Source organism: Colletotrichum destructivum, chromosome 1 (genome assembly GCF_034447905.1).
Source record: "Colletotrichum destructivum chromosome 1, complete sequence".
Lineage (NCBI taxonomy): Eukaryota > Fungi > Ascomycota > Sordariomycetes > Glomerellales > Glomerellaceae > Colletotrichum > Colletotrichum destructivum.
This window is the reverse complement of record NC_085896.1, coordinates 431,483-446,865: the sequence shown is the minus strand read 5'-3', so window position 1 is coordinate 446,865 and position 15,383 is coordinate 431,483. Positions and strand designations below refer to the sequence as shown.

Sequence of the window (15,383 nt, the reverse complement as noted above, 5' to 3'; positions counted from 1 at the left end):
ACGATGGTCTCGCAGGACCGGGGCGCAAAGACGGCCACGGGCGTTTCTGCTGCAAGCTTCTGCTTCTGCAGCCAGGACGCCAGTATGTCGGACTGCCGGTCCAGCTGCGCGTACGACAGCTGCGCGGAAGTCGAGTCCTTGACGGCGATGGTGTCCGGGCCCGCCGCCGCGACCTGCTCGGCGAAGACGTCTATGATGCTCGACTCGCGCGGGTACTCGGTCTTGTCGACATCCACGAGACCGGTGGCCCGCAGGCCGTCGAGCCCGTCGGTGAGCGGCAACGACGAGATCGGAGTGTCCGGCTGCGCCAGCCCGCGGCGCAGCACCTCCTGGAAGATGTCGACGATCCCCTGCACCGTGGCGTGCTCGAACAGGTCCGACGCGTACATGATGCTGCCGCCCAGCCGGCCCTCCTCCTGGAACAGGTGGAACTCGAGGTCGAACCGCGTCGTCGCCGGCGTCGGGAGGCGCTCGCTGGCCAGCCCCTCCAGCGGGATCCGGCCGAGGTCGTGCTGCGAGTGCAGGGCGAACATGAGCTGCACGAGCGGGTTCCGGGACGCGTCGCGCGCGTTGGGCGGCACGAGGGCCGTCACGACGCTCTCGAAGGGGACGTCCTGGTTCTCGAACGCCGCCGCCGCCGTTGCGCGGACCTGCCGCACGAGGCTGTTGAAGGTCTCGTCCTCCTGGAGGACGGTGCGCATCCCCTGGGCATTGACGAAGAAGCCGATGAGGTCCTCGAGTTCGGGTCGATTGCGGTTGGCGATGGGTGTGCCAATCGTGGCGTCTTCAACACCAGTAAGTCTGAAGTGGGTGGCGCGGAAGGCCGCGAGCAGCACGGCGAAGGAGGTGAAGTGGTTGGCACGGCAGTAGGACTGCAGGCTCTCGTAGACGGCTCCCTTTATCGTCATCTCCACGAACCCGGCGTCTCCGGACAAGATGGTCGGCCGCGGCTTGTCGCACAGGAACTCGGCCGGTGTGCTATCGGCCAACTGCTCGGTCCAATACTCGAGCTGTTTCTTCTGGTCGACGGCCTGGACGTCGTTGCGCTGCCAGACGGCGAAGTCACGGTACTGGATAGGAAGGGGTCGCACGCGTGACAACGGGTCCTCGCCGCGGATCGCCGCCGCGTAGAAGGCGCCGAGCTCCTTGCGGAGGATGTCGACGGACCAGCCGTCGCTGATGATGTGGTGCATGATGATGGACAGCACGTGATCGTTCTCGCTGAGGCGATACAGCGTCACGCGCCAGCCCAGTTCGGAGGCCAGGTCGAAGGGCGTCGTCTGCTCGTCTTTGAGCGGCTGGACGTAGCTGCGTTCGCCGTCACGGGCGGCCGAGAGGTCGACGACCTTCAGCTCGACGGGGCGCGGCGGGTGGACGACTTGCACGCCCACGCCGTCTTGCTCGACGAACGTCGTGCGCAGGGTTTCGTGGCGCTCCTGCAGCGCGTTGATCGCGGCAGACAGGGCATCCACACGCAAGGGGCCTCGGAGACGCGCCGCGAGGGGCATCATATACCATAGGGCCCCGGCGTTCAGCTTGTCGAGGAACCAAAGTCTGCCCTGGGCAAAGGATTGCTCGACCGGGCCGTAGTACGGCATGGGAGTTATGGGGCTGTGGAGTGTTGAACCGGGACGTATAATGGCCGCAAGGTCGACGAGGACGGGTTGGTCGAATATGTCCTTGACCGACACGCGGGCATCCAGCCTGCGGCTTATCCGGGCGGCCAGTTTCGTCGCCATCAGCGAATGGCCGCCGAGGTCGAAGAAGTTGTCAGTTATGCCGACCTCGATGCCCAGCACCTTGGCATACTCCTCGCAGAGCGTCGCCTCGACTTCGTTACGGGGCGCAACGCGGAGCGAGACCGTGCTGGTCCGCAGAGTCGTCTGGGCCCTCCTGACCAGCTCGCGGCGGTCGACTTTTCCGTTCGCCGTCAGGGGCATGTGATCGACAACGATAATCTGCGACGGGACCATGTAGGACGGCAGGGCGGCCTGGAGACGCTTCCGGACGTCCCGCTCCGTTGCGGCGACGGGAGTGGGGCCGTTCGGATCACCGTTGCCGTCTTCCGTCTCCGATGGACCCACTTCGGTATCCGAGTGGACCGTGACGAAGCCGACCATTTCCGGCTGCTGGTCTTCAAACGTCCGGACCACAACAGCCGAATCGCGCACCCCGGACAAACCGGCGATGGCGGTCTCCACCTCGGCCGTCTCGATGCGGTACCCGCGGATCTTGATCTGGTTGTCGACGCGGCCGATGAATTCGATCTCGCCGTCCGCCGGCCTGTAGCGCGCCCGGTCACCCGTCCGGTACGCGCGCAGAGACTTGCCTTCAACTGTAACCTGCACAAAACGGTTCAGGTCGAGACTCGCATCCGTGTACCCGCGGGCCAGCCCGTCTCCTGTGACGACGAGCTCGCCGATAACCCCGAGAGGGACGATTTGCTGGCGCGAGTCCATCACGAAAGCGCCCGAATTGTGGATGGCGCGTCCGATGGGCAGCCCGTTGACGCAACCCTCGTCGGACTTCATTGTGTACATGGTGCTGAAGACGGTATTCTCTGTCGGTCCGTAGACGTGGCAGAGGGCCTTCCTGACGAGCCCGCGGGCCTTGAACGCGTCCTGGGGCCGCATCGTCTCGCCGCCGGTGAACAGGACGTCCAGGCTGCCGATGATGGACGGCATCTCCTCGAGCAGCTGGCGCATCAGGGCCGTCGTGAAGAAGACCACGGCGATTTTGTTGACGCGGAAGGCTTCGAGCAGCAGCGGGGGACTCAGGACCGTCATCTGGTCGAGGCACACGAGGGTGCCGCCGTTGAGCAGCGGTGCATAAATCTCCCACGTCGCTGCATCAAAAGCCAGGTTCGAGACGTGGGGCATGCTGGACCCTGCGCTGATTTGCAGGTGCTTATTGGTGTTTTTGACGAGACGGACGATTGCGCGGTGCTCGACCATGACACCCTTGGGGCGGCCGGTCGAGCCGGAGGTGAAAATGACGTAGGCGAGACTGGTGGCCTTCGGGCCCGGCGCTGCTGCGACGAGGCCGTTCTGCTGCCTTTGATGAGACGCCGTCATGGCGTCGACGATGCGGACCAGCTTGACGTCGGGCACGCCAAGGTCCGGCATGGGCACTGAAGCCCCGACTAATACAAGCTTCTCGCCAGACACCTCCGACAGGATATCCTCGAGGCGGGCGGTGGGCACATTGGTGTCGAACGGCAAATAGGCGAGGTCAGCCTTGAGGATGGCGAAAAGGGCAACGATGGTCTCGCAAGATCGAGGGGATAACACTCCAACGAGGGAGCCGGCGGGGAGCCTACGCTGGCGCAGCCAGGACGCAAGCTTATCCGACTGGTTGTTGAGTTCAGCGTACGTCAGCTGAGACGATGCATCCTTGACAGCAACGGAGTCGGGGTGGGACGAGGCCTGCTGATTGAAGAGATCCACGACACTAGAGTCCCGGGGGTATTCGGGCGTGGCGGCCTGCAACAGGCCGAGATCGCGCAGGGCCGGCAATCCATCGGTCAGAGGCAGGCCGGAGAGAGGGACCTGCGGCTGTTCGAGACTCCGACGCAGGACCTCCTGGAACACATCCACCACGGTCCGCACCGTCTTCTCCTCGAAGAGGTCCGTCGAGTAGAAGACGTTGCCCCGGAGCCGGCCCTCCTCCTGGAAGAGGTGGAACTCGAAATCGAACCTCGTCGTCGGGGTGAAGGGCAACGTCGTCCCCGTGAGGCCCTCGAGCTGGATTTTCCCGACATCCTTTTGCGAGTGGACGGCGAAGATGATCTGCACCAGCGGGTTGCGCGAGGTATCCCTGGACCCGGGCAGCAGGGAGGACACGATGCGCTCAAAGGGGACGTCCTGGTTCTCGAACGCGGACGTGACGGTCGAGCGGACCTGGCGGACCAGCCCGTCGAACGTCTGGGTATCGTCCATGGCAATCCTCATACACTGCGTGTTCACGAAGAATCCGATGAGGTCTTCCAGCTCGGACCGGCTCCTATTGGCAATAGGGGTACCAATAGTCGCATCATCGTCGCCAGTCAGCCTATAATGCGTGGCGCGGAACGCGGCGAGCAGGACGGCAAAGGACGTGGCCTGGTGGGTGCGGCAGAACCTCTCGAGGTTTTCATACACGGGACCTTGGACGGACAGCTCGACGAGGCCGCCGTCGCCCGAGATGGTGGCCGGCCTCGGCTTGTCGCACAGCAGCGTCGCGGGTTGGCTGCCGGCCAGCTCGCGCTTCCAGTAGTCCAACTGCCGCTCGTTCTCGGCGACCTGGGCGTCCTGCTTCTCCCAGGCGGCGAAGTCTCGGTACTGGATCGGCAACGGGGAGATGGCGGGCTCCTGGCCGCGCAGGGCGGCGGCGTAGAAGAGGGTCAGCTCGCGCTGGAGGATGTCGAAGGACCACCCGTCGGAGATGATGTGGTGCATGATGATGGAGAGGATATGATCCTCGGGCCCGAGACGCAGCAGCACGACGCGCCAGCCCGGTTCCGAAGTGAGGTCGAAGGGCTTCGCCTGCTGGTGCTTCAGGATGTCTTCGTACCGGCCGTCGGGCACCTCGATCACACAGAGGTCACCGTTCGTGTCGCTCGCCGGCTGCACAACTTGTACGCCGACGCCGTCGTGCTCCTCGAAAGTTGTCCGCAGCGTCTCGTGGCGTCGCACGAGGGTGGCCAGGGCGACCCGGAGCGCGTCCGTGTCAAGCGGGCCGGCCATCCGGACGGCGATCGGCATGTGGTAGCCGGAGGAGTCGCCGAGGCCGAGTTGGTGGAGGAACCAGAGACGCCCCTGACCGAAGGACTGCTCGACAGGGCCAGCGTACGGGTGTGAGGGGATCTGGTTGTGCTTCTTGGAGCCCTGCTGGACGGTGGCGGCGAGGTCGGCGAGGACCGGCCTGTCAAAGATATCCTTGACCGAAACCCGCGCCTCGAGTCTCCGGGTCAGACGGGCCGCCAGCTTCGTTGCCATGAGCGAGTGGCCGCCCAGGTTGAAGAAGTTGTCCGTCACGCCGACTTGCACGCCGAGGACGTCGGCGAACTCCTCGCAGAGGATGCCTTCCACCTCGGTACGAGGGGCGACGTAGGCCGCGGCTTTGCGGGCCCTCGGCACCACCGTCTGGGCCCGCAGCGCGAGGCGGCCACGGTCAACTTTTCCGTTGGCATTGACCGGGAGCTGATCGAGCACCGAGATCTGGCTCGGGATCATGTACGGCGGCAGCAGCGTCTGGAGGTACTCGCGGACCTGGGCCTCGACCCGGCGGCTCTGCTGGCGGTGCAGCGGCCGGCTGGTCATGAGGCTGAGGGACCGGGCCTGCAGCAGCTCGTCCGTCGGGAACTGCACCAGCACGCGGCCGTTGTCGTGGCCCGGCTCGAAGCGGTGGAACACAGCGTCGACGGCGCCGTTCTGCGAGCGCTGCCGCGCGCAGCTGAGCTCGACGCGGAACCCGGACTCCCGGGCCAGCTGGACGAGATCGAATGGCGAGAGGCACGGCGACTGGGCGGCGGTCTCGCGGACGCTCGAGATCCAGGCCGCACCTTCCAGGGTTCCGGGCACGTCGGGCTCGTCCAGGGACTCGACGAGCAGCCGTTCGACGATGGTGCGGCTGTAGGGGATGTTGCCCACGGCGATGGTCTGCGCGTCGGGAGACCCCTGCAGCAGACCGAGGAGGCCGTTGCGGTCGAGCTGGGAGACCTTGAAGTCGAGCCAGGACTCCGGGTCGATGACATGTACGGCCTGTTGAGGCTCACGGCCCGGCGGCCCTCGCACGTGGATGACGGCTTGATAGCGGTACGCGCTGAGCTCGTTGGTGGCCCTCATGCGCTTCGGGAGGACCTCGACGTGCCAGATTCGATCGGGGAACTGGCTCGTCAGCCCGGCGAAGAAGGCCGGGTCCACGAGGAACTCCTCCTCGCGGTCCTCGAGCTCGGCGATCTTACGCCGGATCTCGGTTCTGGTGGCGGCCGGCCCGAGAGCCCGGAGCGCCCGGGAGGCCAGGAAGTCGCGGTTGATGGCCCAGGACCGCATGTCGCCGAACACAAGACGCTTGACGCCGGGGATCCGAGTAAGACCGTCAATGACTTGTAGTAGGTACTCGATGGAAGGGAAATACTGGGCCACGGAGTTGGTCACCACGAGATCGGCCCGGAGCCCCTCGAGGCTGGGCACGTCCGTTGCGGTGCCGACGTAGACCTGGGCTTTGCCGGCCACCGCGGGGACGGATTGGATCTTGCTTTGGACGAAAGAGACGGCTGATTCTGAGGGGTCGAGGCCGACGTAGCTCTCGAGGCCGCCGCCGAGGTTGAACAGGATCATGCCGCTGCCGGTGCCGATCTCAAGCACGCGGCCGGCCGGTTGGTGGTCCAGGATCGTGTCCATCGTGTCGTCCAGCCACTCCTGCATCTCGCCCTTGTCGATATCCGTCCCATCATACATGGACGTCCAGCCGAGGAAATCGTTGCCGACAACGGACGCGTCGATGGCCTGGTCAATGTCAACGTAGGTGCTCGTCTCGAAGTGGTTGCCCCAGCCCTCGACGCGGCTGGCAATCTCGTTCTGCGGGATCTCGGCGAGCTCGTCGTCCCTCGCGGCGAGGAAAGCGACCATCTCGACGCTGTGGACGTCTTCCGGCTGCTTCCGGATGACGATGGCGGCGTCCCGGACGGCTGGGTGGCGGAGCAGGACCTGCTCGACCTCGGCCGGCTCGACCCGGAACCCGCGGATCTTGAGTTGCTGATCCATGCGGCCGAAGAACTCCATCTGGGCGTCGACGGGCCGGTATCTGGCGCGGTCTCCGGTGCGGTACGCCCGCGTTGTCTCGCCGTCCGCGGTCGTCATGTCGAAAAACCGGCCCTTGTTCAGAGCCGGGTCGGTGTAGCCGCGTGCCACGCCGTCGCCCGTCAGGACGAGCTCGCCCATGACGCCGAGCGGCACGGGACGCTGCTGGGGATCGAGGACAAGGGCGCCCGAGTTGCTGATGGCGCGTCCGACGGGCACGCCGTTGATGCAGAGCTCGGCCGGCCGCATGTGGAAGGCCGTCGAGTACACCGTGTTCTCCGTGTGGCCCAGTGCGTTGATGATACCGCCCTTGGCCAGTGCCTGCGCCGTCAGGGCGTCCTGAACGTCGAGGCGGTCGCCGGATGCGAATAGGAGCTCGAGGCCCTTGATGGTCGACGGGGACTCGGCAAGGCACTGTTTGAGCAGCGCGGGCGTGAACATGACGGCCTTGACCTTTTCCTGCTCGAATACGCGGCCCAGCGCAGCGACGTCCAGGACGGTTGTGTGATCAATACAGATGAGGGACCCGCCGTTGAGGAGGGCGGTATAGATCTCCCAGGTGGCCGCGTCGAAGGCGAGGTTGGCGATGTGGCCGACGGGAACGGCAGACTGGGCCTGGGTTTGGATATTGGTGTTCTTGACCAGTCTGACGATACCCCGATGCTCGACCATGACTCCCTTTGGACGACCCGTGGAACCGGACGTGAACATGACATACGCCAGGCTGGTTGCCGTGGGTGATGGGAGTTGTTTAACGACGGCGATTTTGGAGTCACCGTCACGGGCCTCGGCGATGGTGAGGAACTCGACGTCGTCCAGCTGCGTGGCTGGCACGGGCACGCCGGCACCGAGTAGCAGGAGTTTCTTGTACTCGATGGAGGACAGGATGCTCTCCAAACGGCCGAGGGGCACATTGACATCAAGCGGCAGATACGCCAGGCCGGCCTTGAGGATTCCCATCAGGGCCACGATGGCCTCGCAGGATCTCGGGGCCAGGACGCCGATCATGGTCTCGGGGGCGAAGCCTCGACGGACCAGCCAGGAGGCCAGCCGGTCCGACTGTCGGTCGAGCTCGGAATAGGTAAGTTGTGAAGTGCTGTCCTTGACGGCGATGGCGTCGCCAGAGAGGGAAACTTGCTCCCGGAACAGGGCCGGGATGCTGGCGTCCCGCGGATACTCGGTCCGGGCCACGAGGTCGAGTTTGTTGTCGGTGATCACCGAGAGACCGTCGGTCAACGGCATGGAAGCAATCGGGACGGACGGATCCTCGAGCCCGCGTCGGAGGACCTCGCAGAAGACGGTTTCCATGGACTTGATAGACACCGGGTCGAAGAGATCCCTGGCGAACATGATGACGCCCTGCAGACGGTCCCTCTGCTGGAAGAAGTGAAGCTCGAGGTCGAACCGCGAAGTCTCAGCTGCGTTCAGGGGGTCGGAACTCAGCCCCTCAAGCTGCAGCTTGCCGAGGTTCTGCTGGTAGTGCACGGCGAGCGTCATCTGGACCAAGGGGTGTCGAGAGACATCGCGTGTCCCAGGCCGCAACTCAGCAACGAGCCGGTCAAAGGGGACGTCCTGGTTCGCTGAGGCCGCCGCCATGGCCGAGACGACCTGCCGGACAAGGGTCCCAAAGGTCTCGTCGTCGGCCAAGGAGGTCCGGATGCACTGCAGGTTCACGAAGAATCCGATGAGGTCCTCGAGCTCCTGGCGGTTCCTGTTGGCGATGGGCGTGCCGATGGTGGCGTCCTCGATGCCTGTGAGGCGGAAGTGCGTTGCCCTGAAGGCCGCGAAGAGCACTGAGAAGGGCGTCGTCTGCTGCTTCCGGCAGAATCTCTGGAGGTCCCGGTACATGTCGCCGTCCACGGTGAATTCGTGGACGACCGCTGTGCCGGACGGAACGGACGGTCTGGGCTTGTCCAAAAGCAGAGTCGCGGGTTGGCTGCCATCAAGCTGGCCCTTCCAGTATGCCAGTTGACGCTCCTGCTCGGCCACTTGGGCCTCTTCCTTCTGCCAGATGGCGAAGTCACGGTACTGGATGGGCAGCGGGCTCACCCTGGACAACGGGTTCTTGTTGCGGAGGCTCGCGGCGTAGAAGGTGGCCAGCTCGCGCTGGAGGATATCGAGGGACCAGCCGTCCGAAATAATGTGATGCATGACAATGGACAAGACGTATGACTTTTCGCCGAGCCGGAGAAGGGCGGGACGCCAGCCGGGCTCGGTCTCCAAGTTGAATGGGGTCGAGTTCTCCTTCTTCAGGGCCAGCATCAGCTGCTCCTCGGAGCCGCCGGGGATGTCGACGACGCGTAGCTGCTTGGGCACGAAGGGCTGGATGACCTGCACGTTGACACCGTCGATCTGCTGGAACGTCGTGCGCAGTCCCTCGTGTCGTTCCTCGAGCGCCAGCAGCGCTGTCTGTAGGGCCGCGACGTTCAGGTCTCCCTTGAGGCGGGAGGCAAAGGACGAGAGATACCACGTCAGGCCTGGGTACAGACGCTCGAGAAACCAAAGGCGGCCCTGGGCGAACGACTGCTCGACGGGTCCCTCGTAGGGACGTGGGACAATGGCACTGTGCTGGGTCGATCCTCGGCGGAGGGTTGCCGCGAGATCGAGGAGGATGGGCTGGTCAAAGATCTCCTTGACCGTCACGCGGACCTCAAGGCGGCGACTGATGCGCGCGGCCAGCCTCGTGGCCATGAGGGAGTGTCCCCCCAGATCGAAGAAGTTGTCCGTGATGCCGACCTCGAGGCCGAGAACATCGGCAAACTCCTCGCACAGCGCGGCCTCGACCTCGTTGCGCGGCGCCACGGGGGACTCCCTCGCCCCGCCACCACAGCCCAACGCCATGCTGCTCCTCTCCATATTCTGCGCCCTGCGCGTTAGTTCTCGACGGTCGACCTTACCGTTAGCGTTCAGGGGCATGCCGCCCTCGAGCACAAGCACGCGCGAGGGGATCATATAGCGCGGCAGCACGGCCCGGAGGCGGTGCCAGATCTGCTGCTCCATCAGTCTCGCAAACTCGTCGTCTCTACTGCCTACCTTGCCCGGCGTCTCGTCGTCGCGGATGGGCGTGTGGTTGACGGCGGCGTCGTCGTCCCGCGCCACAACGAAGCAGATGATCTCGGGCTCTTCCGAGGTGGTGGTATCGGAGCCGGCGGCGTCCTTGGCTCGGCGGACGACGGCGGCGGCGTCGAGGACCGCGCCGTGGGCGAGGACCGCCTGCTCGATCTCGGCCGGCTCGATCCGGTGGCCGCGGATCTTGACCTGCTGGTCGATGCGGCCGGCGAATTCGATTTGGCCGTCGGTGGGCCGATACCGGACCCGATCGCCGGTCCGGTACGCACGGACCTCCCGGCCGGCGACGGAGATGTGGATAAATCGGTCCCGGTCGAGCACCGCGTCCGTGTACCCCCTCGCGAGGCCGTCCCCGGTCACGACCAGCTCGCCCACGACACCGACGGGTACGAGCTGCTGGATGGGGTCCATGATGTAGGCGCCCGAGTTGCTCACGGCGCGGCCGACGGGCACGCCGCTGGCGAAGCAGGCGTCCTCGTCGGTGACTTCGTAGACGGTGGCCATGACGGTGTTCTCCGTCGGACCGTACGCGTTGTAGACGCCGCCGTTCTTCACGAGGGCCTTGGTCTCGATGGCGTCTCTGCCGTCGAACCGGTCGCCGCCGACGAAGAGCAGCGCCAGCCCGCGCAGCATATCCGGCGCGTTGGACAGACACTGCTTGAGCAGGGCCGGGGGCAGCAGGGCGGCCTGGATGCGGTGCTCTATAAAGGCTGCGGCAAGGGCCTTGCTGTCGAGCGCCGTGAAATAGTCGATACACACAAGAGTCCCGCCGTGGAGGAGGGCCGACCAGATCTCCCATGTCGAGGCGTCGAAGGCCGTGTTGGACATGTGGGCAACACGCGGGGTTTCCGGCAGCTTGGTGCTGACATTGCTCTGCCTTACGAGCCTGACGATGCCGCGGTGCTCGATCATGACCCCTTTCGGCTGGCCCGTCGATCCGGAGGTGAACATGACGTAGGCGATACTTGTGGCTGTTGGGCCGGCCGTGGCATCGCTTGCATGGCGGGCATCCACGGTGGTGGTGTTGTCGTTCAAGGCGTCTGTGATGGAGACGATCTCAACGTCTGCAACCTTGATCTCCGGCCGAGGCGTGTCTTCGCCCAAGAACAGGACGGTGGAGCCCTTGACCGCCGAGAGGATGGCCTCGACGCGCGCGAGGGGCATGTTCACATCGAGCGGGAGGTAAGCCAAACCGGCCTTGAGAATGGCGAGGAATGTCAGAATGGTGAGACTGGACCGGGGAGAATGAACGGCGACGAGGGTCTCCGGGGCGAGTCGGCGTCGACGGAGCCAGCCGGCAAGTCGGTCGGATTGTTGGTCCAGCTCGGTGTAAGTCAGCTTCGTCTTGTTGGAAAAGGTTTCCATGACAGCCACCGCCTTGGGGTGAGCAACGACTTGCTCGCGGAACAGGTCGACGAGACTGGCGTCCCGGGGATAGTCCGTCTTGTGGACGTTGTGCAGGCCCATCCGGTGAACCTCCGCCATGGCCGCCGTGTCAGCCAGGGGCAGAGTCGCAATACGCGTATCCGGGTCGTCGAGGCCGCGGCGCAGGACTTCGAGGAAGATGTCGACAACACCGCTGATGGTGGCCTTCTCGAACAGGTCCGACGCAAAAGGGACGTGGCCCCTGAACCGGTCCTGTTCCCTGTACAGATGGAACTCCAGGTCGAAGCGTGTCGTCGTTACCGTGGGCAAAGACTCGCCCTGGACATCCTCCAGCCGGATGCGGCCGAAGTCTTGCTGGGAATGCAGCGCAAAGACAAGCTGGGCGAGAGGATTCCTCGAGGGATCGCGGGACCCAGGCAGCAACGCCGAGACAATGCGCTCGAACGGCACGTCCTGGTGCTCCCAGGCCGCCGTCGACGTCGCCCTCACCTGCTGCACCAGCCGGCCGAACGTCTGGTCCGCCTCGACGACCGTCCGGAGGCACTGCATGTTGACGAAGAACCCGAGCAGGCTCTCGATCTCGGAGCGGCTCCGGCCGGCCACGGGTGCGGCGATCGTCGCGTCCTCAGCGCCCGTGAGACGAAAGTGCGTCGCGCGGAAGGCCGCGAAGAGCACGGCGAACGGGGTCACCTGCTGGTTGCGGCAGAAGGCCTGCAGACGGGAGAATAGGCGGCCGGACACTTCAAAGTGGATCTCCCCGGCGTCTCCGGAGAGCATCGCGGGCCGCGGCTTATCGCACAAGAGCTCGGCCGGGGAGTTATCTTTGAGCTGGGTCGTCCAGTAGTCCAGCTGCCTCTGGTGCTCGGCCACCTGCGCCTCCTGCTTCTGCCAGAGGGCGAAGTCGCGATACTGGATGGGCAAGGGGGCCAGCTGGGCCAGGGGGTCCTCGCTGCGGCGGGCGGCGGAATAGAAGATGCCGAGTTCCTTACGCATGAGGTCAATGGTCCAGCCGTCCGAGATGATGTGGTGGAAGACGATGGAGAGGACGTGGTCCTCGTCTCCGAGTCTGAGCAGGGCAACGCGCCAGCCGGGCTCGGTGGCCAAGTCGAAGGGCGTCGTCTGTTCCTGGCGGAGGATCTCCTCGTAGCTCTCGGAGACGGAGGATACGTCGATGACGCGGAGCTCCCGGACGTGGCTCTCGTGCACGACCTGCATGCCCACACCGTCGTGCTCCTCAAAGGTGGTCCGGAGCGTCTCGTGGCGCTGCTTCAGCGCGTGCAAGGCGGCTGTGAGAGCCTCGATCTGGAGGGGGCCGCGGAGACGCTCCGCAAAGGGGACGAGGTACCACGAAGAGCCCTGGTTGAGTTGGTCCAGGAACCAGAGGCGGCCCTGGGCGTACGAGAGCTCCACGGGCCCCGTGTACGGCGTTGCCGTGATAACGGACCCGTCCTGGGACGTATCCTGGCGGATCGTCGTGAGCAGATCCTTCAGCGTCGGGTTCTGGAAGATGTCGGTGACGGTCAGCTCGATGCCGACGGACCGGGCCATGTTAACGAGCTTGATGGCCACGATAGAGTCGCCGCCGAGCTCGAAGAAGTTGGCTCCTTGGCTATTGGAGGAGGCCGGGAGCTGCAAGCTGCGGAACCACATCTGCCGCAGCCGGTCCTCAGCAGTCTTTGGCTCAACACCATCGACAGAAGAGGAGGAGGAGGCACCGTCCGAATGCGAGGAAATGGCGCTCTGGATGAGGTCCTCGATGAGCTTTGCGGCGATGGCACGGAGACCCTTCCGATCCGTCTTGCCCGTGACGATGGTCGGACGCTGCCGCATGCGGACGAAATACGAGGGGACGGCGTAGTCAGGGAGGGCCTTCTGCAGAGGCGCCCTCAGACGCTGAGAGGTACCACTGTCCAGGATGAAAGCCTCCTGTCCGTCGTATTTGGCCTCGTGCGGTTGGAACGGACCGAAGAGGAACGCGACGAGGGACGCGCTGCTCGCCTCACGGGACCGCTTCACGGCCTCGGCCACGGGCGTCAGATGACCCGGGAGAGCCTTGCGCAGATGGCTCTCGACGTCCCCGAGCTCCACACGCTGGCCGCGGATCTTGACCTGCGAGTCCCGGCGGCCGAGGTACGCGACGGTGCCGTCCGGTCTGTAGCAGACGAGGTCTCCGGTCCGGTAGAACCGGTATCCGTTGGCCCGCTGCGTCTGCCGCCATTCGGCCGGGTACCACGCCGGCGCGGCGTCGAGGAAGGGAGACTGCTCCGGCGGAGGCGGGACGACGTAGCCCCGGGCAATGCCGGCGCTCTCGATCAGCAGCTCGCCGACGGCGCCGATCGGGGCGAGCCGGCCCGGGTCCTCCGGGTCCGTGACCCAGTACCGGGCACCCAGGGCGCGGCCGATGTTCTGCAGGTCGGTGGTGTCGGCGTACACGCGCGCGGCGCCGGCCATGGTCGAGCTCTCGCTCTGGCCGTAGGCGTTGATGACGCGGATGCGGCCGGCGAAGGCGTCCCGCTGGTACGCCGAGAAAGATTCGCCGCCGGAAAGCAGCGTCTTGAGCCCGGAGAGGCTCTCGGGCGGGATGGTCGCCACGAAGGACGGGGTCAGGGTCGACCAGTTGACGCGAGCGCGGCGGATGAAGCCGGCGACGTCGTTCATACGGTCGTGGTCCGAGGGGATGCAGACGCAGCCTCCCTGCATGAGGGTGCACATGGTCTCCGCGAGACTGGAGCCGAAGGCGTACGAGGAGAACTGCAGCGAGCGTGTGTCCCTGTCGATGCCGAGCCCCGGGCTGAACTCGAGGGCGCAGGAGGCGAAGGCGCGGTGCTCGAGCATGGCGCCCTTGGGCTCGCCCGTGCTGCCGGAGGTGAAGATGATGTAGGCCAGGTCGTGAGGCTTCGCGACGGGTGAGAAGCGTGCTGCTGCCGTCGCCGCGGAGAGAGATTCAAGCAGGGAGTCCTCGAGCACGATGGTACGGGAAACGAGGCCGGTGAAGGTACCGGCGTGGAGACGGGACGCGAGGGCAAAAGTGGCCGAGGTCTGCCGGCATATCTGGGCGACACGGGCGGCCGGGTGCGCCGGGTCAACGAGGGCGAAGGCGTGGCCGGCCTTGAGCACGGCGAGCACGCCGGCGACCATCCACTTGGACTTCTCGAAGCAGAGTGGCACGGCGTGGCCGGCGTCCAGCTTCAGGGACTGGATGTGGACCGCGAGGCGAGACGAGACGCGGTCCAGCTCGGCGTGCGTCCACTCGCCGTCCCAGGCGTACACAGCCGGGCTGTCCGGGGCCTCAGCGGCGCGGCGGGCGACAACGTCGTGGAGGCAGACGTCGTGGCGCACCAGCGGCGCCGCGTTCCACCCCTGGATCTCGGTTCGGTCCTCGGCCGTGAGGACGTCAAGCTCGCCAAGGGGTAGCTGGTTCACGGTAGTAGTGGCTTGGAACAACTTGATTAGGAGGCCGAGCTGGCGCAGGAAACGGTCGGCCTGGCGGGCGTCGAGAACGCTCTCGTCGTACCTGGCGAGAATCGACGCCGAGCCCTTGGCCACGCGGCAGTTGATGAAGAGGGCGCGGTCGAGGGAGGGTGGCGTGAAGGTGTTGTTGTTGGTGGTGGTGGTGGTGGTGGTGGTGGTGGTGGGGATGCTGCTGGAGGAGGTGACGGCCAGCACGGTCTGGAAATCACACGCGGCGGCGCCAAAGTCTCCGGCGTGGCGGACGCTGTCCAGGTTTAGACCGGCATGCTTGAGCCCGCGAACGGCGGCATCGTGAGCCGAGACGGCTTGGAGGAGAGAGGAAACACTCTGGTGAGGGTCGCAAAAGACACGGGTAGGCAACACGTTCTGGGTCGGACCGGAATGACCCTCGGCCGCAATGCCGAACAAGACCTCAGATGCATGGGTGTAGCGGGCGAGGAGCACGGCGAGGGCGGCCCGGCACACGACGGTGATGGAGTCAAGGCCTTGCTGAGCCGCGGCCGCCGCCGGGAAATCGATGCTATATTCGGCTTCGGCAGCGGCATGAGGTCTCTTCAGGTGAGACGGCAGCACGGGGAACGACGAGGCATCGAGCTTCTCAAAGTGGCGTTGCCAAAGCAGGGAAGCCTCTGCAGACGCCTGGGTGAAGTTTTGGGGGGTAGTAGTTGGTGCCAT

At 65.4% G+C, this 15,383-nt stretch overlaps 1 protein-coding gene across 1 annotated transcript in view; it reads right to left on the bottom strand.

The window, feature by feature from the left end:
• Positions 1–15,383, bottom strand: part of CDEST_00145 (Putative AMP-dependent synthetase/ligase domain, Condensation domain, AMP-binding, ANL) — a gene marked incomplete at both ends in the record, with an annotated part of 34,440 nt that extends 19,057 nt beyond the window's left edge. Inside the window, one exon of the mRNA XM_062916304.1 lies at positions 1–15,383. This exon is cut by the window's left edge and continues 19,057 nt beyond it. Coding sequence (XP_062772355.1) covers positions 1–15,383 — 15,383 coding nt within the window.